At 54.9% G+C, this 25,578-nt stretch overlaps 3 protein-coding genes and 1 long non-coding RNA gene across 4 annotated transcripts in view; 1 reads left to right on the forward strand and 3 right to left on the reverse strand.

Moving 5' to 3' along the window:
* The window catches only part of LOC145517350 (uncharacterized), a 123,830-nt gene that overhangs the window by 60,193 nt on the left and 38,059 nt on the right, over positions 1-25,578 (forward strand). The window contains exons 27-40 of the long non-coding RNA XR_014061987.1: positions 93-350; positions 967-1,078; positions 3,170-3,286; positions 5,268-5,493; positions 7,736-7,993; positions 8,610-8,721; positions 10,813-10,929; positions 12,911-13,136; positions 15,379-15,636; positions 16,253-16,364; positions 18,456-18,572; positions 20,554-20,779; positions 23,022-23,279; positions 23,896-24,007. This is a non-coding gene — a long non-coding RNA (uncharacterized LOC145517350). The remainder of the gene's footprint in view (positions 1-92; positions 351-966; positions 1,079-3,169; positions 3,287-5,267; positions 5,494-7,735; positions 7,994-8,609; positions 8,722-10,812; positions 10,930-12,910; positions 13,137-15,378; positions 15,637-16,252; positions 16,365-18,455; positions 18,573-20,553; positions 20,780-23,021; positions 23,280-23,895; positions 24,008-25,578) is intronic.
* On the reverse strand, positions 3,116-7,100 carry LOC145517154 (uncharacterized). Its single transcript, XM_081519415.1, has 3 exons — positions 4,733-7,100; positions 4,021-4,333; positions 3,116-3,768 (listed from the first exon to the last, which is right to left on the reverse strand). Exons 1-3 carry the CDS (start codon positions 4,967-4,969, stop codon positions 3,140-3,142), a joined length of 1,179 nt encoding a protein of 392 aa, XP_081375541.1. The 5' UTR covers positions 4,970-7,100; the 3' UTR covers positions 3,116-3,139.
* On the reverse strand, positions 10,759-14,744 carry LOC145517153 (uncharacterized). The gene is made up of 3 exons (XM_081519414.1): positions 12,376-14,744; positions 11,664-11,976; positions 10,759-11,411 (listed from the first exon to the last, which is right to left on the reverse strand). Exons 1-3 carry the CDS (start codon positions 12,610-12,612, stop codon positions 10,783-10,785), a joined length of 1,179 nt encoding a protein of 392 aa, XP_081375540.1. The 5' UTR covers positions 12,613-14,744; the 3' UTR covers positions 10,759-10,782.
* Positions 18,402-22,387, reverse strand: LOC145517169 (uncharacterized). Its single transcript, XM_081519433.1, has 3 exons — positions 20,019-22,387; positions 19,307-19,619; positions 18,402-19,054 (listed from the first exon to the last, which is right to left on the reverse strand). The coding sequence occupies exons 1-3, from the start codon at positions 20,253-20,255 to the stop codon at positions 18,426-18,428; spliced, it is 1,179 nt and encodes a 392-aa protein (XP_081375559.1). The 5' UTR covers positions 20,256-22,387; the 3' UTR covers positions 18,402-18,425.

Below are 25,578 nucleotides of genomic sequence, written 5' to 3' on the forward strand. Positions count from 1 at the left end.
TTCCTGAGTGGTATTGGAGACCTTGAGGGAAGTTTGCTTGCATTGGAGTTTGCGTTTCCACCTTGATTAACTTCACACTGTTCTGCCCTCAGGGACACTGTCAAGGGGGAGTGAGGAGCAGCCTGCACTTCCAGCAGTGACCACACGGTGGGGCGAGTGCTGCTCTCCCCTCTGGGAGCCCCAGGCCACAGGCATCCCAGTGAGGAGCCAGCTCTGTGCTCAGCTGAAAGGAGTTAGTCTCTCAGGAGCCTCTGAGCCCTTCCGTTTGGATCACCCAGGGTGGGCATTTACTGTGACAGAAAAAATTGCCCTGAATTCCATGGACGGAAGAGCCTGGCTGTGTAGAGATCGTGAGTTGCCGTGAATCAGACACAACTGAGGACACAAAAATTCAATAGATTAAAACACTTTTTGGGTGTGGGGGGGAGTAAAAGGGGGTGATGTGGGTTTTTTTGTCTTATAAAATAGCCAAGGGAAATCTAGTTTAAACCTAAATTCACATATATGGGATAGGTATAGCTCTCCGTCACCCTATTAAAAAAACTACTAAACTTTTTTGAAAGTTTATTTTGTAGCTTCCTTGAGCACTTCATTGTGAAGCTTTTTTTTTTTTTTTTTCTGTGACTTTGGCCTCATTAAAAAGTACGGTTTGCCTTTACTGGATAATTTTGTTCATTGGTTTCTTAGGGAATCTTGGTAATATTTGAGTTTCCTGGGGAGTATGGTCACATGACCTGGCCCTGGCCAATCGGTGCCTTCCACCTCCTTGGCCACTGTGATTGGCTCCGGACTGGGGCAGTGCCCAATTGGGGCCCAGGGCCGGGCCTCACGTTAGAAGCCAGGGGAAGAGGAGCTCTCGTCCTGCTGGGGTAGGGGAAGGGGTGGGGCCGGGGGAGGTCAGGCTCCATAAGTGGGAGGGGCGTGAGGTCCGCCTGCGGCAGTTGGTGACCTTCCTGCTCCCCTCAGGGCAGAGCCGCCGGCGTGAGAATGAGGGCGCTGCTGAGCCCAGGGACTGGGATGGCCTGTTGCTGCTGTGGTCCCAGAGCTCCACCCGAGACCTGAGGGAAGCCGTCTGCCCGTGAGTCCTCTCCCGCTTGTCTGTCAGCTTGTTTGAAACATGCTGGGTTTTCTGCCCAGCTGGCTAAGGGGAGTCCCTGGAAACGCAAGGGTGTGGGTTTTGGCAGACTTCAGGGAAGACATGCCAGATGAGCCTGGGAGACTCCAGCTTAGTCTGGATTCAGGAGATATCTCCTCGGGCCAGCTAGTAATTGTAGGATAAGCCTAATGAGTCTTCACAGGATGAAGAGAGTAACGTGCCAAGGTAGCAATCGATGTCCTCATTCGAGAGGTTGAAGCTGGTGCTCAGAGAAGCGGGGAACTTGGCCAGAACAAGCAGGTGTGCACCCAGACAGAACCCCCAGATCCGGCCATTGGAGCTCAGGGAGGCCACTGGTGTGGCTTGTCCCTGTGGCAGGGGCCGAGGCATGCAGCCCACCCTGATTCCTGCGGGGGCCTGACTTGGGAAGTGCCATCTGGTAGCTTTGAGACTCACCAAACCAAATTGCACTGGAGAGAGGAAGGACACCTTCCTTCATCCACCCCCCACCCCCGCCGGATTCCCACATACCCTGACCCCTTTCTCTGGATTTCGGAGCCATTTCCAGAGTCCCGCTCATATGACCTCATTCGAAGTGCACTGTGGACGAGCTGCCATCTGCAGCTGCTACCACAGCAGCCAAGGGCTTTAGCTCCCGAGTACCTCCCTTCCTTTGGAACTTGGGGGCCCTCTACTCCCCACTTGCACACCACACACCTTTGCTGAGGATTGTGGGGACCCTCACTCAGTTTGCAGCACGTTGTAGCCATCCCTGTCCTCTCAATACCTCCCTTGAAACTCAGCTTGTGAGCTCCTTTGGAGCAGCGTGGCCCACCTGCAACACTGCAACGGAAGAGACACAGCTGACAGTGAAACAGCAGCTTAGATCTGACGGCCGGAAAGCTCTGTCAAAAGGGACCTCCCTCTTCACACCGTAGAGGCTCTAGGAGCCGCCAGGGTTTCGGAACCAGTGCTGGGGCCAAAAGGACTCCACAGCTGTTTTCCTTCCTGGGGAGGGTTCTGGCTCGAGTGGGAATGGCTCAAGTCTCCTAAGGTTCTGAAAGCCCACTGTGTGCAGATTCACGGTACACAGAGAGCAGAAGGTGGAGTCCTGTCCTGGAGGTGGTCACAGCTCACGGATGAGCCAGGCAGGCAGGCAGGCAGGGCATGAGAACACCTGAGCTGCCTTCATGAGTGAATGGTGTGGGGGCAGAGGAAGAGAAGCCGGTCTGCTCCCTCGTGTGGTGCCCAGGGCAGGTTGTCCCCAGAGGAATCCCTTACGACAGTGAGGACTATCACGGCTGTTTCCCAAGGGGTTCTGTCAGTGCGTGTCTTCCCCGGAGCGGTCAGGCCGTCTCTAAAATACACTGGCCATGGGCATTGCCTCTCCTTGGAACTTCCCATCTGTTTCTCTTTTTTATGGAACAGTGAATTTCTAGAGGGGTTCTGGGCCACAAGGATGTTGGGTCATTTTCTAGCCTTCTGTCATGAAGAACGCTTTCCTGGGCGTTGGGGTGGTTTGTTGTTCCAGCTCCCTTTCTTGGCTTCTTTTGGGAGCTGGTGCAACAAGAGGAGCTCAGCCTCTGCCTTCTGGCTGAGATGGCACCCTTCAAACAGCAATGCCTGCCTGGAGATAATGATGGCATTTGCCAAAAGGGCTTCGTTTGGCACATGGTATCTTGAAAGGACGTACAACGTCCTTTCAGCTATCAAAGGCTAGTTCAAAGGACATAAACATGAGAACTCTCCAGTGGAGTCTTACAGTAGGTGGAGCGTCCGAAAAAAACTCCTTCAGTCATTTCACTGAGAGTCATTGATTGGGGACACCAAGAATATAGGAAGGAATGCAGAAGGAAAAGATGAAACTGTGTTCAGGATCGGGCAGAGGGATGAACAGGGCGTGCTTGCCTTGAATCCAGGCTTTGTTGGGGGGTGGGGCATAAAGATGGAACGGGTCTGAAACTACAAAGTGGTGATGGTAACACAGTATCACCAGAGTTACACAACAGTGTTCCCAAATTGCAACAATGATGAAAAAGTTTACTAATCCCAACTTAACCAACAAAAATACAGGAAACCACGCAAAAAAGAAAACATCACCAGAAAGGTGGAAACAAACCAAATGCAAAGCAGTTCGGGGGAAAGGAACTCCATGTCCCCTGGGGGCAGACCGAGTTGACGGCGTCCACGGTGAGCAGACAGGGATGGAGGCTGCAGAGCCGACCGCTCCCCTGGACGTGGTGTTTCCGGCAAGGGCTCTGGGTCTCTGTCCAGAGCGGGGGCTCGTTCTCCCTGCAGGGGTGGGTGAGTCATCGTGGGCGTCTGGGTGTTGCGCGGGAGCCAGGGCAGGCTCTCCCTGCCGAGGCGGTGACTCCTCCTCTGCCTCGGGTTCTCCTGCCAAAGGCCGAGCAGGTAGAGGTGCACGTGGAGGTGGAGGTTCTGGCTGAGGGGGTGGGACATCAGTGCCTGGGGCTGGGGGTCCTGCAGGCACGGAGATCCGATCTGCCCGGTGTGCTGGCCAGTACCCAGCTGGCCTGGTGTCTCTGCGAGGGCAAGTCTCGGTTCTCCATCTGCCCTCGGTGGATCCCTGGGTCCTGCACCTGGAGCCACCACCTCTGTAGGGACAGGTCTGGGAAGTGGAGCCTGGTTCCAGTTGGAGGCCAGTGCTAGAGCTGTGGGAGAAGCATCGTTTGCCCGCAGGCCAGCCTTGGCATGTGCGTATCCCGGGACAGAAAGCTTCCAAGAGATTCCCAAAGAATACCCAGGGTCGGATGTCTTTTGGGACTGAAGTGTGCAAGATGGGGGGCGGGGGGTGTGAGGCCAGCGCTTGCTGCAGGCCCAGCAGCAGCTTTCGGGGACTCGTCCCTGTGTAGCTCAGCACCCCCTCCGCACACACTCCCGTACACCAGCCCCAGCGTCCTCACCTCTGTGCTCTGGCGTGCTGGGCTCCAGGTCCTCCTGCTGCCTCAGAGGCCGGGGTTCTCGGGACTCTGGGTCGGAGCCGGGTGTGCTGAGCTCCGTGGCAGCCTCAGACTGGGCCGCCGGGTGTATCCTGGGCGGTGTCTCGGCAGCAGGCCTTCCCCGCCTCCGCTTCGCCCCCGGTGGGGCTGATGCCTCCGTGGGCACGCTCACCTGGAGCCTGCACTGGGCCTCACGGGCGGGGGGGTGGTGCTCCGACCCCTCCCTCCGGGAGCTGGATGGGGTGTCCCCGTCCTCGGCCTCATCACGTGGGAAGCTCTGCAACGACAGTGACCGTCAGCCAGCCATGCTGGGAGTTTTCCGAGCTGGGCCTGGCCAGTGGAGCCGCTGCTTCGGCCTGCTCGAACTTCTCTGCCCAGAAGGGTCAGAGACGTGTGTCTGCTCAGATCCCCACCCGGGAGGAAAGAGACCCACCTGAGGGTGTGAGGTCAGCCTGGGCGGCCGGCCCTGCCCGCACTCTCCCCATCCCGCCCAGCATGCTCTCCCCTGGGGTGTGGACACAACTTGTCCGCAGGCTTCTGACCCCACATCCACCTGGGCTTCCTTGAGGGAGACACACCCCGAGAAACCCGCATCCACACACACAGGCAAAGGACCCGGTGTTTCCGGGTGGCATGGGAGAGGTGGCCTGGCCCGGCCTGGGGCTCCCCGTGTTACCTTTCTGTTTCTCCGGGCAAAGGGCCAGAGGCGTCTCGGGGGTGCCCTGAGCCAACGTCGACAGGGTGCCCACGCACACTGCCTGTGAGCTCTCCTGAGGCCCCGGCCTCTGGGCAGGGGCAAACAGCAGAACATCTCGGCAGCAAGTGATCTGGCTGGGGGCTCCTCTCCGCTCTCGAGGCCTGGATACCCGGGTTGCGGGTTCTGTTGGGTTCTGTTGCCGGCAGGTGACATCATTTCCTGGGGTTCGTGCTGAGGTCCCTTCCCCAAAACTTCCCAAGCGAATCCCTGGGTTTCTGACTGCTCGACCACCACCCTTAAGCCATGTGCAGGCACAGTGACACCCACCCAGCCCAGCCGACAGCCCTGGGGAGGCCTGGGTGCAGCCAGGGCCTGAGCTCCGAGGGCCCCGCTGCTCTCAGACCAGGCTCCTTCTTCTCATAAGTGGTGTGGCCCTGGACAAGCATATGCCCCTCAGGGTTTCCCCAGTCTCTCCATCTGCAGAGTGGCGGTCATTCTCCCATCTGCTTCCTAGGTCTGTCGGCCTACGAGCAGCTCCATGCCTTTCCACCTGGGGCCGATATCACGTGGAGCGTGTGCGCTGAGACTTCAGAAAGAAAGATTCCTTCCTGGGCTGACACAGCACAGAATGGGGCAGAACGAGGCCTGGATGTGCCGTGGTACCCAGGAAAAGGCACTCCCCCTCCTGACTGTTTTGAGACCCCGCATCCAAGTTGGAGGACCGAAAGGAAGACTCGAAGGTCTCCCTCTCTTATAGAAAAGAGTGGCCAACTTTCTGGTCCTCTGTTTCCATTGAGATTCTGTTCAAGTGTCCCAGCTCGGCTTCTGCGGGTGGCTGAGCTTCTAATGGCTCCCTGCGTTCTTGTCTTTTCCTCTCCAAACCTTCCGTCCTTTTCCCCCTTCTGGGGTGGATGGGCGCTGTCATTGCTTCTACCTTCGAGACAGATTGATGAAAAGTCTGGACCATCGACTCCTTTCCTCTCTTTGGTTCCGTGTCTCTCTCTGGCTGTGTCCCTCTCTTTTCCTTTCTCAATTCAGTCTGTGTCTTCCTCTTTCTCTCTCGTGTGTGGACGGATGGATGCTAGGAATGCACATGTATATGATTAGATGAGGGTTATGTTTTAGGGATAGGTTAGAGGGAGAGAAAGGCTTTAGGTCGGAGTTGGTCATGGGGGAAGGGTCAAGGGTGGTGGTGGTGTTTCTTGGAATCTGAGTGCTGTGCATTCTTCGTCTCTTTCCATATGAACCCCTTCTCAGATACACCACTTGCAAGGAGTCTCTCGTGTTCCGTTTCCTCTCTTTTGCATTTGTGAATGCTTGCTTAGCTTCTCTGTTGTGAAGAGGTTCCATTGGATGGAAACCCATTGGTGTACTTCGTGTACCTCTTTCCCTTACTTGAAGAGACCCATTTCTACCTCCGCCCAGCAAATGGCAAGGAGACTCTGATGTTAAGGAGCCTTTGACCTACGCTTCTTTCTAGCTATCTCATGACATCAGCCTTTAGGGTGAGGTTTTCCCTGATATTGAGGTGGTCTGAGATCAAAACCAATAGCGTTCTTCAGATGTAGCTGTCTGGTTTTCCCATGGACATGTATTGAAGAGGCTTTCTTGTTCCCATTTGGATATTCTCCCCTTCTGTGTCAGAGATGAGTTGAGCATGGATGCTGGGGTCTGTGTCTGGACCCTCAACTTTATTCCATCGATCTGGATCTGTGTGTGTTGTTGTATTCCCAATAGCATACTGTCCGGCTCCTGCTGCTGCTGCTGCGGCTAAGTCACTTCAGTCGTGTCTGACTCTGCGCGACCCCATGGCCTGCAGCCTACCAGGCTCCTCCGTCCAGGGCATTTTCCAGGCAAGAGTACTGGAGTGGGTCGCCATTGCCTTCTCCGATACTCTCCTGAGGATCCTAGTTTGGTCGTCTAATTTCCTTTCACACAACCTTGGATGTCCGTATCGGGGCTTTTTCGTCGGATTGTATTGACAATTTAGGCTCTTTTCTGTTTCCGTACCCCTTTTGCAATTCTTGGTTGGGTGCGAAAATGCATTGGCATTTTGGGAGGAATAGCATCGAAGCTGTGGATTGCCTTGTGGGGCTGGGATATCATTTTCCAAATAGGAATTCTTTCAAGCCCTGAGCACAGCTTCTCTTTCCAGGGATTGGTGTGGGCTTGATCTTCCTTCTTCCATCTCTCGCCGTTTTGTGAGAACAGGTCCTTCCTTCCCTTCTGGGTTAGATGGACCCGTGGGGATCACTTCAGTGAATGGCATTGTCAGTGGGGGTGATAATTCCCTTCTCATTGGAAGACTTTGCTGTGAGTATTAGAAATGCAAGTGATTTCTCTTCCCCTTCCTCCCTGTCCATCTCTCAGAGCCACCGGGAAACAGAGGCCTCACCCAGGGTCACACAGGCCTGAGGAGGTACAACTAGACTGTTGATTCTTCAGGCCCTCAGTGCTGGACATCATCCGGGATACTCTGTGTGTGTCTTCCTCAGTCTGGTGTCCCTTCAGACCTTTCCCTAGTTTTCACAGGCTTGTTGTGTTGGTGTTCTTTGTCTGTTTGGAGACACATCCTTGATAAGCTTTGTGTTTCCACTCATTCGTCTCGCGATGTGTGACCTGTCTTTTGCTTTTGTACTGAGGTCTTTCCCACAGTAGATATCTTTGATTTTGCAAAGTCCACTGTATTCTCCTGGTTTTTTTTGTGGACTGCCTTTTAGTTTTGTGTGTGAAGACTCAAAGCACGTGTCCGGTTTCGGCTCATTGTTCCTCTAGATTTGTGACAAGTTTTCATGGAGTGTTTGTCTAGGGATAACTGGAAGTGAACTCGGTGTAAGGTGTCAAGTCTCCATCTTCATTCATGTCATCCCCTGCAGTTTCCAATACCCTGTTCCTGAGTGGTATTGGAGACCTTGAGGGAAGTTTGCTTGCATTGGAGTTTGCGTTTCCACCTTGATTAACTTCACACTGTTCTGCCCTCAGGGACACTGTCAAGGGGGAGTGAGGAGCAGCCTGCACTTCCAGCAGTGACCACACGGTGGGGCGAGTGCTGCTCTCCCCTCTGGGAGCCCCAGGCCACAGGCATCCCAGTGAGGAGCCAGCTCTGTGCTCAGCTGAAAGGAGTTAGTCTCTCAGGAGCCTCTGAGCCCTTCCGTTTGGATCACCCAGGGTGGGCATTTACTGTGACAGAAAAAATTGCCCTGAATTCCATGGACGGAAGAGCCTGGCTGTGTAGAGATCGTGAGTTGCCGTGAATCAGACACAACTGAGGACACAAAAATTCAATAGATTAAAACACTTTTTGGGTGTGGGGGGGAGTAAAAGGGGGTGATGTGGGTTTTTTTGTCTTATAAAATAGCCAAGGGAAATCTAGTTTAAACCTAAATTCACATATATGGGATAGGTATAGCTCTCCGTCACCCTATTAAAAAAACTACTAAACTTTTTTGAAAGTTTATTTTGTAGCTTCCTTGAGCACTTCATTGTGAAGCTTTTTTTTTTTTTTTTTCTGTGACTTTGGCCTCATTAAAAAGTACGGTTTGCCTTTACTGGATAATTTTGTTCATTGGTTTCTTAGGGAATCTTGGTAATATTTGAGTTTCCTGGGGAGTATGGTCACATGACCTGGCCCTGGCCAATCGGTGCCTTCCACCTCCTTGGCCACTGTGATTGGCTCCGGACTGGGGCAGTGCCCAATCGGGGCCCAGGGCCGGGCCTCACGTTAGAAGCCAGGGGAAGAGGAGCTCTCGTCCTGCTGGGGTAGGGGAAGGGGTGGGGCCGGGGGAGGTCAGGCTCCATAAGTGGGAGGGGCGTGAGGTCCGCCTGCGGCAGTTGGTGACCTTCCTGCTCCCCTCAGGGCAGAGCCGCCGGCGTGAGAATGAGGGCGCTGCTGAGCCCAGGGACTGGGATGGCCTGTTGCTGCTGTGGTCCCAGAGCTCCACCCGAGACCTGAGGGAAGCCGTCTGCCCGTGAGTCCTCTCCCGCTTGTCTGTCAGCTTGTTTGAAACATGCTGGGTTTTCTGCCCAGCTGGCTAAGGGGAGTCCCTGGAAACGCAAGGGTGTGGGTTTTGGCAGACTTCAGGGAAGACATGCCAGATGAGCCTGGGAGACTCCAGCTTAGTCTGGATTCAGGAGATATCTCCTCGGGCCAGCTAGTAATTGTAGGATAAGCCTAATGAGTCTTCACAGGATGAAGAGAGTAACGTGCCAAGGTAGCAATCGATGTCCTCATTCGAGAGGTTGAAGCTGGTGCTCAGAGAAGCGGGGAACTTGGCCAGAACAAGCAGGTGTGCACCCAGACAGAACCCCCAGATCCGGCCATTGGAGCTCAGGGAGGCCACTGGTGTGGCTTGTCCCTGTGGCAGGGGCCGAGGCATGCAGCCCACCCTGATTCCTGCGGGGGCCTGACTTGGGAAGTGCCATCTGGTAGCTTTGAGACTCACCAAACCAAATTGCACTGGAGAGAGGAAGGACACCTTCCTTCATCCACCCCCCACCCCCGCCGGATTCCCACATACCCTGACCCCTTTCTCTGGATTTCGGAGCCATTTCCAGAGTCCCGCTCATATGACCTCATTCGAAGTGCACTGTGGACGAGCTGCCATCTGCAGCTGCTACCACAGCAGCCAAGGGCTTTAGCTCCCGAGTACCTCCCTTCCTTTGGAACTTGGGGGCCCTCTACTCCCCACTTGCACACCACACACCTTTGCTGAGGATTGTGGGGACCCTCACTCAGTTTGCAGCACGTTGTAGCCATCCCTGTCCTCTCAATACCTCCCTTGAAACTCAGCTTGTGAGCTCCTTTGGAGCAGCGTGGCCCACCTGCAACACTGCAACGGAAGAGACACAGCTGACAGTGAAACAGCAGCTTAGATCTGACGGCCGGAAAGCTCTGTCAAAAGGGACCTCCCTCTTCACACCGTAGAGGCTCTAGGAGCCGCCAGGGTTTCGGAACCAGTGCTGGGGCCAAAAGGACTCCACAGCTGTTTTCCTTCCTGGGGAGGGTTCTGGCTCGAGTGGGAATGGCTCAAGTCTCCTAAGGTTCTGAAAGCCCACTGTGTGCAGATTCACGGTACACAGAGAGCAGAAGGTGGAGTCCTGTCCTGGAGGTGGTCACAGCTCACGGATGAGCCAGGCAGGCAGGCAGGCAGGGCATGAGAACACCTGAGCTGCCTTCATGAGTGAATGGTGTGGGGGCAGAGGAAGAGAAGCCGGTCTGCTCCCTCGTGTGGTGCCCAGGGCAGGTTGTCCCCAGAGGAATCCCTTACGACAGTGAGGACTATCACGGCTGTTTCCCAAGGGGTTCTGTCAGTGCGTGTCTTCCCCGGAGCGGTCAGGCCGTCTCTAAAATACACTGGCCATGGGCATTGCCTCTCCTTGGAACTTCCCATCTGTTTCTCTTTTTTATGGAACAGTGAATTTCTAGAGGGGTTCTGGGCCACAAGGATGTTGGGTCATTTTCTAGCCTTCTGTCATGAAGAACGCTTTCCTGGGCGTTGGGGTGGTTTGTTGTTCCAGCTCCCTTTCTTGGCTTCTTTTGGGAGCTGGTGCAACAAGAGGAGCTCAGCCTCTGCCTTCTGGCTGAGATGGCACCCTTCAAACAGCAATGCCTGCCTGGAGATAATGATGGCATTTGCCAAAAGGGCTTCGTTTGGCACATGGTATCTTGAAAGGACGTACAACGTCCTTTCAGCTATCAAAGGCTAGTTCAAAGGACATAAACATGAGAACTCTCCAGTGGAGTCTTACAGTAGGTGGAGCGTCCGAAAAAAACTCCTTCAGTCATTTCACTGAGAGTCATTGATTGGGGACACCAAGAATATAGGAAGGAATGCAGAAGGAAAAGATGAAACTGTGTTCAGGATCGGGCGGAGGGATGAACAGGGCGTGCTTGCCTTGAATCCAGGCTTTGTTGGGGGGTGGGGCATAAAGATGGAACGGGTCTGAAACTACAAAGTGGTGATGGTAACACAGTATCACCAGAGTTACACAACAGTGTTCCCAAATTGCAACAATGATGAAAAAGTTTACTAATCCCAACTTAACCAACAAAAATACAGGAAACCACGCAAAAAAGAAAACATCACCAGAAAGGTGGAAACAAACCAAATGCAAAGCAGTTCGGGGGAAAGGAACTCCATGTCCCCTGGGGGCAGACCGAGTTGACGGCGTCCACGGTGAGCAGACAGGGATGGAGGCTGCAGAGCCGACCGCTCCCCTGGACGTGGTGTTTCCGGCAAGGGCTCTGGGTCTCTGTCCAGAGCGGGGGCTCGTTCTCCCTGCAGGGGTGGGTGAGTCATCGTGGGCGTCTGGGTGTTGCGCGGGAGCCAGGGCAGGCTCTCCCTGCCGAGGCGGTGACTCCTCCTCTGCCTCGGGTTCTCCTGCCAAAGGCCGAGCAGGTAGAGGTGCACGTGGAGGTGGAGGTTCTGGCTGAGGGGGTGGGACATCAGTGCCTGGGGCTGGGGGTCCTGCAGGCACGGAGATCCGATCTGCCCGGTGTGCTGGCCAGTACCCAGCTGGCCTGGTGTCTCTGCGAGGGCAAGTCTCGGTTCTCCATCTGCCCTCGGTGGATCCCTGGGTCCTGCACCTGGAGCCACCACCTCTGTAGGGACAGGTCTGGGAAGTGGAGCCTGGTTCCAGTTGGAGGCCAGTGCTAGAGCTGTGGGAGAAGCATCGTTTGCCCGCAGGCCAGCCTTGGCATGTGCGTATCCCGGGACAGAAAGCTTCCAAGAGATTCCCAAAGAATACCCAGGGTCGGATGTCTTTTGGGACTGAAGTGTGCAAGATGGGGGGCGGGGGGTGTGAGGCCAGCGCTTGCTGCAGGCCCAGCAGCAGCTTTCGGGGACTCGTCCCTGTGTAGCTCAGCACCCCCTCCGCACACACTCCCGTACACCAGCCCCAGCGTCCTCACCTCTGTGCTCTGGCGTGCTGGGCTCCAGGTCCTCCTGCTGCCTCAGAGGCCGGGGTTCTCGGGACTCTGGGTCGGAGCCGGGTGTGCTGAGCTCCGTGGCAGCCTCAGACTGGGCCGCCGGGTGTATCCTGGGCGGTGTCTCGGCAGCAGGCCTTCCCCGCCTCCGCTTCGCCCCCGGTGGGGCTGATGCCTCCGTGGGCACGCTCACCTGGAGCCTGCACTGGGCCTCACGGGCGGGGGGGTGGTGCTCCGACCCCTCCCTCCGGGAGCTGGATGGGGTGTCCCCGTCCTCGGCCTCATCACGTGGGAAGCTCTGCAACGACAGTGACCGTCAGCCAGCCATGCTGGGAGTTTTCCGAGCTGGGCCTGGCCAGTGGAGCCGCTGCTTCGGCCTGCTCGAACTTCTCTGCCCAGAAGGGTCAGAGACGTGTGTCTGCTCAGATCCCCACCCGGGAGGAAAGAGACCCACCTGAGGGTGTGAGGTCAGCCTGGGCGGCCGGCCCTGCCCGCACTCTCCCCATCCCGCCCAGCATGCTCTCCCCTGGGGTGTGGACACAACTTGTCCGCAGGCTTCTGACCCCACATCCACCTGGGCTTCCTTGAGGGAGACACACCCCGAGAAACCCGCATCCACACACACAGGCAAAGGACCCGGTGTTTCCGGGTGGCATGGGAGAGGTGGCCTGGCCCGGCCTGGGGCTCCCCGTGTTACCTTTCTGTTTCTCCGGGCAAAGGGCCAGAGGCGTCTCGGGGGTGCCCTGAGCCAACGTCGACAGGGTGCCCACGCACACTGCCTGTGAGCTCTCCTGAGGCCCCGGCCTCTGGGCAGGGGCAAACAGCAGAACATCTCGGCAGCAAGTGATCTGGCTGGGGGCTCCTCTCCGCTCTCGAGGCCTGGATACCCGGGTTGCGGGTTCTGTTGGGTTCTGTTGCCGGCAGGTGACATCATTTCCTGGGGTTCGTGCTGAGGTCCCTTCCCCAAAACTTCCCAAGCGAATCCCTGGGTTTCTGACTGCTCGACCACCACCCTTAAGCCATGTGCAGGCACAGTGACACCCACCCAGCCCAGCCGACAGCCCTGGGGAGGCCTGGGTGCAGCCAGGGCCTGAGCTCCGAGGGCCCCGCTGCTCTCAGACCAGGCTCCTTCTTCTCATAAGTGGTGTGGCCCTGGACAAGCATATGCCCCTCAGGGTTTCCCCAGTCTCTCCATCTGCAGAGTGGCGGTCATTCTCCCATCTGCTTCCTAGGTCTGTCGGCCTACGAGCAGCTCCATGCCTTTCCACCTGGGGCCGATATCACGTGGAGCGTGTGCGCTGAGACTTCAGAAAGAAAGATTCCTTCCTGGGCTGACACAGCACAGAATGGGGCAGAACGAGGCCTGGATGTGCCGTGGTACCCAGGAAAAGGCACTCCCCCTCCTGACTGTTTTGAGACCCCGCATCCAAGTTGGAGGACCGAAAGGAAGACTCGAAGGTCTCCCTCTCTTATAGAAAAGAGTGGCCAACTTTCTGGTCCTCTGTTTCCATTGAGATTCTGTTCAAGTGTCCCAGCTCGGCTTCTGCGGGTGGCTGAGCTTCTAATGGCTCCCTGCGTTCTTGTCTTTTCCTCTCCAAACCTTCCGTCCTTTTCCCCCTTCTGGGGTGGATGGGCGCTGTCATTGCTTCTACCTTCGAGACAGATTGATGAAAAGTCTGGACCATCGACTCCTTTCCTCTCTTTGGTTCCGTGTCTCTCTCTGGCTGTGTCCCTCTCTTTTCCTTTCTCAATTCAGTCTGTGTCTTCCTCTTTCTCTCTCGTGTGTGGACGGATGGATGCTAGGAATGCACATGTATATGATTAGATGAGGGTTATGTTTTAGGGATAGGTTAGAGGGAGAGAAAGGCTTTAGGTCGGAGTTGGTCATGGGGGAAGGGTCAAGGGTGGTGGTGGTGTTTCTTGGAATCTGAGTGCTGTGCATTCTTCGTCTCTTTCCATATGAACCCCTTCTCAGATACACCACTTGCAAGGAGTCTCTCGTGTTCCGTTTCCTCTCTTTTGCATTTGTGAATGCTTGCTTAGCTTCTCTGTTGTGAAGAGGTTCCATTGGATGGAAACCCATTGGTGTACTTCGTGTACCTCTTTCCCTTACTTGAAGAGACCCATTTCTACCTCCGCCCAGCAAATGGCAAGGAGACTCTGATGTTAAGGAGCCTTTGACCTACGCTTCTTTCTAGCTATCTCATGACATCAGCCTTTAGGGTGAGGTTTTCCCCGATATTGAGGTGGTCTGAGATCAAAACCAATAGCGTTCTTCAGATGTAGCTGTCTGGTTTTCCCATGGACATGTATTGAAGAGGCTTTCTTGTTCCCATTTGGATATTCTCCCCTTCTGTGTCAGAGATGAGTTGAGCATGGATGCTGGGGTCTGTGTCTGGACCCTCAACTTTATTCCATCGATCTGGATCTGTGTGTGTTGTTGTATTCCCAATAGCATACTGTCCGGCTCCTGCTGCTGCTGCTGCGGCTAAGTCACTTCAGTCGTGTCTGACTCTGCGCGACCCCATGGCCTGCAGCCTACCAGGCTCCTCCGTCCAGGGCATTTTCCAGGCAAGAGTACTGGAGTGGGTCGCCATTGCCTTCTCCGATACTCTCCTGAGGATCCTAGTTTGGTCGTCTAATTTCCTTTCACACAACCTTGGATGTCCGTATCGGGGCTTTTTCGTCGGATTGTATTGACAATTTAGGCTCTTTTCTGTTTCCGTACCCCTTTTGCAATTCTTGGTTGGGTGCGAAAATGCATTGGCATTTTGGGAGGAATAGCATCGAAGCTGTGGATTGCCTTGTGGGGCTGGGATATCATTTTCCAAATAGGAATTCTTTCAAGCCCTGAGCACAGCTTCTCTTTCCAGGGATTGGTGTGGGCTTGATCTTCCTTCTTCCATCTCTCGCCGTTTTGTGAGAACAGGTCCTTCCTTCCCTTCTGGGTTAGATGGACCCGTGGGGATCACTTCAGTGAATGGCATTGTCAGTGGGGGTGATAATTCCCTTCTCATTGGAAGACTTTGCTGTGAGTATTAGAAATGCAAGTGATTTCTCTTCCCCTTCCTCCCTGTCCATCTCTCAGAGCCACCGGGAAACAGAGGCCTCACCCAGGGTCACACAGGCCTGAGGAGGTACAACTAGACTGTTGATTCTTCAGGCCCTCAGTGCTGGACATCATCCGGGATACTCTGTGTGTGTCTTCCTCAGTCTGGTGTCCCTTCAGACCTTTCCCTAGTTTTCACAGGCTTGTTGTGTTGGTGTTCTTTGTCTGTTTGGAGACACATCCTTGATAAGCTTTGTGTTTCCACTCATTCGTCTCGCGATGTGTGACCTGTCTTTTGCTTTTGTACTGAGGTCTTTCCCACAGTAGATATCTTTGATTTTGCAAAGTCCACTGTATTCTCCTGGTTTTTTTTGTGGACTGCCTTTTAGTTTTGTGTGTGAAGACTCAAAGCACGTGTCCGGTTTCGGCTCATTGTTCCTCTAGATTTGTGACAAGTTTTCATGGAGTGTTTGTCTAGGGATAACTGGAAGTGAACTCGGTGTAAGGTGTCAAGTCTCCATCTTCATTCATGTCATCCCCTGCAGTTTCCAATACCCTGTTCCTGAGTGGTATTGGAGACCTTGAGGGAAGTTTGCTTGCATTGGAGTTTGCGTTTCCACCTTGATTAACTTCACACTGTTCTGCCCTCAGGGACACTGTCAAGGGGGAGTGAGGAGCAGCCTGCACTTCCAGCAGTGACCACACGGTGGGGCGAGTGCTGCTCTCCCCTCTGGGAGCCCCAGGCCACAGGCATCCCAGTGAGGAGCCAGCTCTGTGCTCAGCTGAAAGGAGTTAGTCTCTCAGGAGCCTCTGAGCCCTTCCGTTTGGATCACCCAGGGTGGGCATTTACTGTGACAGAAAAAATTGCCCTGAATTCCATGGACGGAAGAGCCTGGCTGTGTAGAGATCGTGAGTTGCCGTGAATCAGACACAACTGAGGACACAAAAATTCAATAGATTAAAACACTTTTTGGGTGTGGGGGGGAGTAAAAGGGGGTGATGTGGGTTTTTTTGTCTTATAAAATAGCCAAGGGAAATCTAGTTTAAACCTAAATTCACATATATGGGATAGGTATAGCTCTCCGTCACCCTATTAAAAAAACTACTAAACTTTTTTGAAAGTTTATTTTGTAGCTTCCTTGAGCACTTCATTGTGAAGCTTTTTTTTTTTTTTTTTCTGTGACTTTGGCCTCATTAAAAAGTACGGTTTGCCTTTACTGGATAATTTTGTTCATTGGTTTCTTAGGGAATCTTGGTAATATTTGAGTTTCCTGGGGAGTATGGTCACATGACCTGGCCCTGGCCAATCGGTGCCTTCCACCTCCTTGGCCACTGTGATTGGCTCCGGACTGGGGCAGTGCCCAATCGGGGCCCAGGGCCGGGCCTCACGTTAGAAGCCAGGGGAAGAGGAGCTCTCGTCCTGCTGGGGTAGGGGAAGGGGTGGGGCCGGGGGAGGTCAGGCTCCATAAGTGGGAGGGGCGTGAGGTCCGCCTGCGGCAGTTGGTGACCTTCCTGCTCCCCTCAGGGCAGAGCCGCCGGCGTGAGAATGAGGGCGCTGCTGAGCCCAGGGACTGGGATGGCCTGTTGCTGCTGTGGTCCCAGAGCTCCACCCGAGACCTGAGGGAAGCCGTCTGCCCGTGAGTCCTCTCCCGCTTGTCTGTCAGCTTGTTTGAAACATGCTGGGTTTTCTGCCCAGCTGGCTAAGGGGAGTCCCTGGAAACGCAAGGGTGTGGGTTTTGGCAGACTTCAGGGAAGACATGCCAGATGAGCCTGGGAGACTCCAGCTTAGTCTGGATTCAGGAGATATCTCCTCGGGCCAGCTAGTAATTGTAGGATAAGCCTAATGAGTCTTCACAGGATGAAGAGAGTAACGTGCCAAGGTAGCAATCGATGTCCTCATTCGAGAGGTTGAAGCTGGTGCTCAGAGAAGCGGGGAACTTGGCCAGAACAAGCAGGTGTGCACCCAGACAGAACCCCCAGATCCGGCCATTGGAGCTCAGGGAGGCCACTGGTGTGGCTTGTCCCTGTGGCAGGGGCCGAGGCATGCAGCCCACCCTGATTCCTGCGGGGGCCTGACTTGGGAAGTGCCATCTGGTAGCTTTGAGACTCACCAAACCAAATTGCACTGGAGAGAGGAAGGACACCTTCCTTCATCCACCCCCCACCCCCGCCGGATTCCCACATACCCTGACCCCTTTCTCTGGATTTCGGAGCCATTTCCAGAGTCCCGCTCATATGACCTCATTCGAAGTGCACTGTGGACGAGCTGCCATCTGCAGCTGCTACCACAGCAGCCAAGGGCTTTAGCTCCCGAGTACCTCCCTTCCTTTGGAACTTGGGGGCCCTCTACTCCCCACTTGCACACCACACACCTTTGCTGAGGATTGTGGGGACCCTCACTCAGTTTGCAGCACGTTGTAGCCATCCCTGTCCTCTCAATACCTCCCTTGAAACTCAGCTTGTGAGCTCCTTTGGAGCAGCGTGGCCCACCTGCAACACTGCAACGGAAGAGACACAGCTGACAGTGAAACAGCAGCTTAGATCTGACGGCCGGAAAGCTCTGTCAAAAGGGACCTCCCTCTTCACACCGTAGAGGCTCTAGGAGCCGCCAGGGTTTCGGAACCAGTGCTGGGGCCAAAAGGACTCCACAGCTGTTTTCCTTCCTGGGGAGGGTTCTGGCTCGAGTGGGAATGGCTCAAGTCTCCTAAGGTTCTGAAAGCCCACTGTGTGCAGATTCACGGTACACAGAGAGCAGAAGGTGGAGTCCTGTCCTGGAGGTGGTCACAGCTCACGGATGAGCCAGGCAGGCAGGCAGGCAGGGCATGAGAACACCTGAGCTGCCTTCATGAGTGAATGGTGTGGGGGCAGAGGAAGAGAAGCCGGTCTGCTCCCTCGTGTGGTGCCCAGGGCAGGTTGTCCCCAGAGGAATCCCTTACGACAGTGAGGACTATCACGGCTGTTTCCCAAGGGGTTCTGTCAGTGCGTGTCTTCCCCGGAGCGGTCAGGCCGTCTCTAAAATACACTGGCCATGGGCATTGCCTCTCCTTGGAACTTCCCATCTGTTTCTCTTTTTTATGGAACAGTGAATTTCTAGAGGGGTTCTGGGCCACAAGGATGTTGGGTCATTTTCTAGCCTTCTGTCATGAAGAACGCTTTCCTGGGCGTTGGGGTGGTTTGTTGTTCCAGCTCCCTTTCTTGGCTTCTTTTGGGAGCTGGTGCAACAAGAGGAGCTCAGCCTCTGCCTTCTGGCTGAGATGGCACCCTTCAAACAGCAATGCCTGCCTGGAGATAATGATGGCATTTGCCAAAAGGGCTTCGTTTGGCACATGGTATCTTGAAAGGACGTACAACGTCCTTTCAGCTATCAAAGGCTAGTTCAAAGGACATAAACATGAGAACTCTCCAGTGGAGTCTTACAGTAGGTGGAGCGTCCGAAAAAAACTCCTTCAGTCATTTCACTGAGAGTCATTGATTGGGGACACCAAGAATATAGGAAGGAATGCAGAAGGAAAAGATGAAACTGTGTTCAGGATCGGGCGGAGGGATGAACAGGGCGTGCTTGCCTTGAATCCAGGCTTTGTTGGGGGGTGGGGCATAAAGATGGAACGGGTCTGAAACTACAAAGTGGTGATGGTAACACAGTATCACCAGAGTTACACAACAGTGTTCCCAAATTGCAACAATGATGAAAAAGTTTACTAATCCCAACTTAACCAACAAAAATACAGGAAACCACGCAAAAAAGAAAACATCACCAGAAAGGTGGAAACAAACCAAATGCAAAGCAGTTCGGGGGAAAGGAACTCCATGTCCCCTGGGGGCAGACCGAGTTGACGGCGTCCACGGTGAGCAGACAGGGATGGAGGCTGCAGAGCCGACCGCTCCCCTGGACGTGGTGTTTCCGGCAAGGGCTCTGGGTCTCTGTCCAGAGCGGGGGCTCGTTCTCCCTGCAGGGGTGGGTGAGTCATCGTGGGCGTCTGGGTGTTGCGCGGGAGCCAGGGCAGGCTCTCCCTGCCGAGGCGGTGACTCCTCCTCTGCCTCGGGTTCTCCTGCCAAAGGCCGAGCAGGTAGAGGTGCACGTGGAGGTGGAGGTTCTGGCTGAGGGGGTGGGACATCAGTGCCTGGGGCTGGGGGTCCTGCAGGCACGGAGATCCGATCTGCCCGGTGTGCTGGCCAGTACCCAGCTGGCCTGGTGTCTCTGCGAGGGCAAGTCTCGGTTCTCCATCTGCCCTCGGTGGATCCCTGGGTCCTGCACCTGGAGCCACCACCTCTGTAGGGACAGGTCTGGGAAGTGGAGCCTGGTTCCAGTTGGAGGCCAGTGCTAGAGCTGTGGGAGAAGCATCGTTTGCCCGCAGGCCAGCCTTGGCATGTGCGTATCCCGGGACAGAAAGCTTCCAAGAGATTCCCAAAGAATACCCAGGGTCGGATGTCTTTTGGGACTGAAGTGTGCAAGATGGGGGGCGGGGGGTGTGAGGCCAGCGCTTGCTGCAGGCCCAGCAGCAGCTTTCGGGGACTCGTCCCTGTGTAGCTCAGCACCCCCTCCGCACACACTCCCGTACACCAGCCCCAGCGTCCTCACCTCTGTGCTCTGGCGTGCTGGGCTCCAGGTCCTCCTGCTGCCTCAGAGGCCGGGGTTCTCGGGACTCTGGGTCGGAGCCGGGTGTGCTGAGCTCCGTGGCAGCCTCAGACTGGGCCGCCGGGTGTATCCTGGGCGGTGTCTCGGCAGCAGGCCTTCCCCGCCTCCGCTTCGCCCCCGGTGGGGCTGATGCCTCCGTGGGCACGCTCACCTGGAGCCTGCACTGGGCCTCACGGGCGGGGGGGTGGTGCTCCGACCCCTCCCTCCGGGAGCTGGATGGGGTGTCCCCGTCCTCGGCCTCATCACGTGGGAAGCTCTGCAACGACAGTGACCGTCAGCCAGCCATGCTGGGAGTTTTCCGAGCTGGGCCTGGCCAGTGGAGCCGCTGCTTCGGCCTGCTCGAACTTCTCTGCCCAGAAGGGTCAGAGACGTGTGTCTGCTCAGATCCCCACCCGGGAGGAAAGAGACCCACCTGAGGGTGTGAGGTCAGCCTGGGCGGCCGGCCCTGCCCGCACTCTCCCCATCCCGCCCAGCATGCTCTCCCCTGGGGTGTGGACACAACTTGTCCGCAGGCTTCTGACCCCACATCCACCTGGGCTTCCTTGAGGGAGACACACCCCGAGAAACCCGCATCCACACACACAGGCAAAGGACCCGGTGTTTCCGGGTGGCATGGGAGAGGTGGCCTGGCCCGGCCTGGGGCTCCCCGTGTTACCTTTCTGTTTCTCCGGGCAAAGGGCCAGAGGCGTCTCGGGGGTGCCCTGAGCCAACGTCGACAGGGTGCCCACGCACACTGCCTGTGAGCTCTCCTGAGGCCCCGGCCTCTGGGCAGGGGCAAACAGCAGAACATCTCGGCAGCAAGTGATCTGGCTGGGGGCTCCTCTCCGCTCTCGAGGCCTGGATACCCGGGTTGCGGGTTCTGTTGGGTTCTGTTGCCGGCAGGTGACATCATTTCCTGGGGTTCGTGCTGAGGTCCCTTCCCCAAAACTTCCCAAGCGAATCCCTGGGTTTCTGACTGCTCGACCACCACCCTTAAGCCATGTGCAGGCACAGTGACACCCACCCAGCCCAGCCGACAGCCCTGGGGAGGCCTGGGTGCAGCCAGGGCCTGAGCTCCGAGGGCCCCGCTGCTCTCAGACCAGGCTCCTTCTTCTCATAAGTGGTGTGGCCCTGGACAAGCATATGCCCCTCAGGGTTTCCCCAGTCTCTCCATCTGCAGAGTGGCGGTCATTCTCCCATCTGCTTCCTAGGTCTGTCGGCCTACGAGCAGCTCCATGCCTTTCCACCTGGGGCCGATATCACGTGGAGCGTGTGCGCTGAGACTTCAGAAAGAAAGATTCCTTCCTGGGCTGACACAGCACAGAATGGGGCAGAACGAGGCCTGGATGTGCCGTGGTACCCAGGAAAAGGCACTCCCCCTCCTGACTGTTTTGAGACCCCGCATCCAAGTTGGAGGACCGAAAGGAAGACTCGAAGGTCTCCCTCTCTTATAGAAAAGAGTGGCCAACTTTCTGGTCCTCTGTTTCCATTGAGATTCTGTTCAAGTGTCCCAGCTCGGCTTCTGCGGGTGGCTGAGCTTCTAATGGCTCCCTGCGTTCTTGTCTTTTCCTCTCCAAACCTTCCGTCCTTTTCCCCCTTCTGGGGTGGATGGGCGCTGTCATTGCTTCTACCTTCGAGACAGATTGATGAAAAGTCTGGACCATCGACTCCTTTCCTCTCTTTGGTTCCGTGTCTCTCTCTGGCTGTGTCCCTCTCTTTTCCTTTCTCAATTCAGTCTGTGTCTTCCTCTTTCTCTCTCGTGTGTGGACGGATGGATGCTAGGAATGCACATGTATATGATTAGATGAGGGTTATGTTTTAGGGATAGGTTAGAGGGAGAGAAAGGCTTTAGGTCGGAGTTGGTCATGGGGGAAGGGTCAAGGGTGGTGGTGGTGTTTCTTGGAATCTGAGTGCTGTGCATTCTTCGTCTCTTTCCATATGAACCCCTTCTCAGATACACCACTTGCAAGGAGTCTCTCGTGTTCCGTTTCCTCTCTTTTGCATTTGTGAATGCTTGCTTAGCTTCTCTGTTGTGAAGAGGTTCCATTGGATGGAAACCCATTGGTGTACTTCGTGTACCTCTTTCCCTTACTTGAAGAGACCCATTTCTACCTCCGCCCAGCAAATGGCAAGGAGACTCTGATGTTAAGGAGCCTTTGACCTACGCTTCTTTCTAGCTATCTCATGACATCAGCCTTTAGGGTGAGGTTTTCCCCGATATTGAGGTGGTCTGAGATCAAAACCAATAGCGTTCTTCAGATGTAGCTGTCTGGTTTTCCCATGGACATGTATTGAAGAGGCTTTCTTGTTCCCATTTGGATATTCTCCCCTTCTGTGTCAGAGATGAGTTGAGCATGGATGCTGGGGTCTGTGTCTGGACCCTCAACTTTATTCCATCGATCTGGATCTGTGTGTGTTGTTGTATTCCCAATAGCATACTGTCCGGCTCCTGCTGCTGCTGCTGCGGCTAAGTCACTTCAGTCGTGTCTGACTCTGCGCGACCCCATGGCCTGCAGCCTACCAGGCTCCTCCGTCCAGGGCATTTTCCAGGCAAGAGTACTGGAGTGGGTCGCCATTGCCTTCTCCGATACTCTCCTGAGGATCCTAGTTTGGTCGTCTAATTTCCTTTCACACAACCTTGGATGTCCGTATCGGGGCTTTTTCGTCGGATTGTATTGACAATTTAGGCTCTTTTCTGTTTCCGTACCCCTTTTGCAATTCTTGGTTGGGTGCGAAAATGCATTGGCATTTTGGGAGGAATAGCATCGAAGCTGTGGATTGCCTTGTGGGGCTGGGATATCATTTTCCAAATAGGAATTCTTTCAAGCCCTGAGCACAGCTTCTCTTTCCAGGGATTGGTGTGGGCTTGATCTTCCTTCTTCCATCTCTCGCCGTTTTGTGAGAACAGGTCCTTCCTTCCCTTCTGGGTTAGATGGACCCGTGGGGATCACTTCAGTGAATGGCATTGTCAGTGGGGGTGATAATTCCCTTCTCATTGGAAGACTTTGCTGTGAGTATTAGAAATGCAAGTGATTTCTCTTCCCCTTCCTCCCTGTCCATCTCTCAGAGCCACCGGGAAACAGAGGCCTCACCCAGGGTCACACAGGCCTGAGGAGGTACAACTAGACTGTTGATTCTTCAGGCCCTCAGTGCTGGACATCATCCGGGATACTCTGTGTGTGTCTTCCTCAGTCTGGTGTCCCTTCAGACCTTTCCCTAGTTTTCACAGGCTTGTTGTGTTGGTGTTCTTTGTCTGTTTGGAGACACATCCTTGATAAGCTTTGTGTTTCCACTCATTCGTCTCGCGATGTGTGACCTGTCTTTTGCTTTTGTACTGAGGTCTTTCCCACAGTAGATATCTTTGATTTTGCAAAGTCCACTGTATTCTCCTGGTTTTTTTTGTGGACTGCCTTTTAGTTTTGTGTGTGAAGACTCAAAGCACGTGTCCGGTTTCGGCTCATTGTTCCTCTAGATTTGTGACAAGTTTTCATGGAGTGTTTGTCTAGGGATAACTGGAAGTGAACTCGGTGTAAGGTGTCAAGTCTCCATCTTCATTCATGTCATCCCCTGCAGTTTCCAATACCCTGTTCCTGAGTGGTATTGGAGACCTTGAGGGAAGTTTGCTTGCATTGGAGTTTGCGTTTCCACCTTGATTAACTTCACACTGTTCTGCCCTCAGGGACACTGTCAAGGGGGAGTGAGGAGCAGCCTGCACTTCCAGCAGTGACCACACGGTGGGGCGAGTGCTGCTCTCCCCTCTGGGAGCCCCAGGCCACAGGCATCCCAGTGAGGAGCCAGCTCTGTGCTCAGCTGAAAGGAGTTAGTCTCTCAGGAGCCTCTGAGCCCTTCCGTTTGGATCACCCAGGGTGGGCATTTACTGTGACAGAAAAAATTGCCCTGAATTCCATGGACGGAAGAGCCTGGCTGTGTAGAGATCGTGAGTTGCCGTGAATCAGACACAACTGAGGACACAAAAATTCAATAGATTAAAACACTTTTTGGGTGTGGGGGGGAGTAAAAGGGGGTGATGTGGGTTTTTTTGTCTTATAAAATAGCCAAGGGAAATCTAGTTTAAACCTAAATTCACATATATGGGATAGGTATAGCTCTCCGTCACCCTATTAAAAAAACTACTAAACTTTTTTGAAAGTTTATTTTGTAGCTTCCTTGAGCACTTCATTGTGAAGCTTTTTTTTTTTTTTTTTCTGTGACTTTGGCCTCATTAAAAAGTACGGTTTGCCTTTACTGGATAATTTTGTTCATTGGTTTCTTAGGGAATCTTGGTAATATTTGAGTTTCCTGGGGAGTATGGTCACATGACCTGGCCCTGGCCAATCGGTGCCTTCCACCTCCTTGGCCACTGTGATTGGCTCCGGACTGGGGCAGTGCCCAATCGGGGCCCAGGGCCGGGCCTCACGTTAGAAGCCAGGGGAAGAGGAGCTCTCGTCCTGCTGGGGTAGGGGAAGGGGTGGGGCCGGGGGAGGTCAGGCTCCATAAGTGGGAGGGGCGTGAGGTCCGCCTGCGGCAGTTGGTGACCTTCCTGCTCCCCTCAGGGCAGAGCCGCCGGCGTGAGAATGAGGGCGCTGCTGAGCCCAGGGACTGGGATGGCCTGTTGCTGCTGTGGTCCCAGAGCTCCACCCGAGACCTGAGGGAAGCCGTCTGCCCGTGAGTCCTCTCCCGCTTGTCTGTCAGCTTGTTTGAAACATGCTGGGTTTTCTGCCCAGCTGGCTAAGGGGAGTCCCTGGAAACGCAAGGGTGTGGGTTTTGGCAGACTTCAGGGAAGACATGCCAGATGAGCCTGGGAGACTCCAGCTTAGTCTGGATTCAGGAGATATCTCCTCGGGCCAGCTAGTAATTGTAGGATAAGCCTAATGAGTCTTCACAGGATGAAGAGAGTAACGTGCCAAGGTAGCAATCGATGTCCTCATTCGAGAGGTTGAAGCTGGTGCTCAGAGAAGCGGGGAACTTGGCCAGAACAAGCAGGTGTGCACCCAGACAGAACCCCCAGATCCGGCCATTGGAGCTCAGGGAGGCCACTGGTGTGGCTTGTCCCTGTGGCAGGGGCCGAGGCATGCAGCCCACCCTGATTCCTGCGGGGGCCTGACTTGGGAAGTGCCATCTGGTAGCTTTGAGACTCACCAAACCAAATTGCACTGGAGAGAGGAAGGACACCTTCCTTCATCCACCCCCCACCCCCGCCGGATTCCCACATACCCTGACCCCTTTCTCTGGATTTCGGAGCCATTTCCAGAGTCCCGCTCATATGACCTCATTCGAAGTGCACTGTGGACGAGCTGCCATCTGCAGCTGCTACCACAGCAGCCAAGGGCTTTAGCTCCCGAGTACCTCCCTTCCTTTGGAACTTGGGGGCCCTCTACTCCCCACTTGCACACCACACACCTTTGCTGAGGATTGTGGGGACCCTCACTCAGTTTGCAGCACGTTGTAGCCATCCCTGTCCTCTCAATACCTCCCTTGAAACTCAGCTTGTGAGCTCCTTTGGAGCAGCGTGGCCCACCTGCAACACTGCAACGGAAGAGACACAGCTGACAGTGAAACAGCAGCTTAGATCTGACGGCCGGAAAGCTCTGTCAAAAGGGACCTCCCTCTTCACACCGTAGAGGCTCTAGGAGCCGCCAGGGTTTCGGAACCAGTGCTGGGGCCAAAAGGACTCCACAGCTGTTTTCCTTCCTGGGGAGGGTTCTGGCTCGAGTGGGAATGGCTCAAGTCTCCTAAGGTTCTGAAAGCCCACTGTGTGCAGATTCACGGTACACAGAGAGCAGAAGGTGGAGTCCTGTCCTGGAGGTGGTCACAGCTCACGGATGAGCCAGGCAGGCAGGCAGGCAGGGCATGAGAACACCTGAGCTGCCTTCATGAGTGAATGGTGTGGGGGCAGAGGAAGAGAAGCCGGTCTGCTCCCTCGTGTGGTGCCCAGGGCAGGTTGTCCCCAGAGGAATCCCTTACGACAGTGAGGACTATCACGGCTGTTTCCCAAGGGGTTCTGTCAGTGCGTGTCTTCCCCGGAGCGGTCAGGCCGTCTCTAAAATACACTGGCCATGGGCATTGCCTCTCCTTGGAACTTCCCATCTGTTTCTCTTTTTTATGGAACAGTGAATTTCTAGAGGGGTTCTGGGCCACAAGGATGTTGGGTCATTTTCTAGCCTTCTGTCATGAAGAACGCTTTCCTGGGCGTTGGGGTGGTTTGTTGTTCCAGCTCCCTTTCTTGGCTTCTTTTG

Source organism: Giraffa tippelskirchi, chromosome 8 (assembly GCF_054371585.1).
Source record: "Giraffa tippelskirchi isolate mGirTip1 chromosome 8, T2T-mGirTip1v1.2.pri, whole genome shotgun sequence".
NCBI classification, from domain to species: domain Eukaryota; kingdom Metazoa; phylum Chordata; class Mammalia; order Artiodactyla; family Giraffidae; genus Giraffa; species Giraffa tippelskirchi.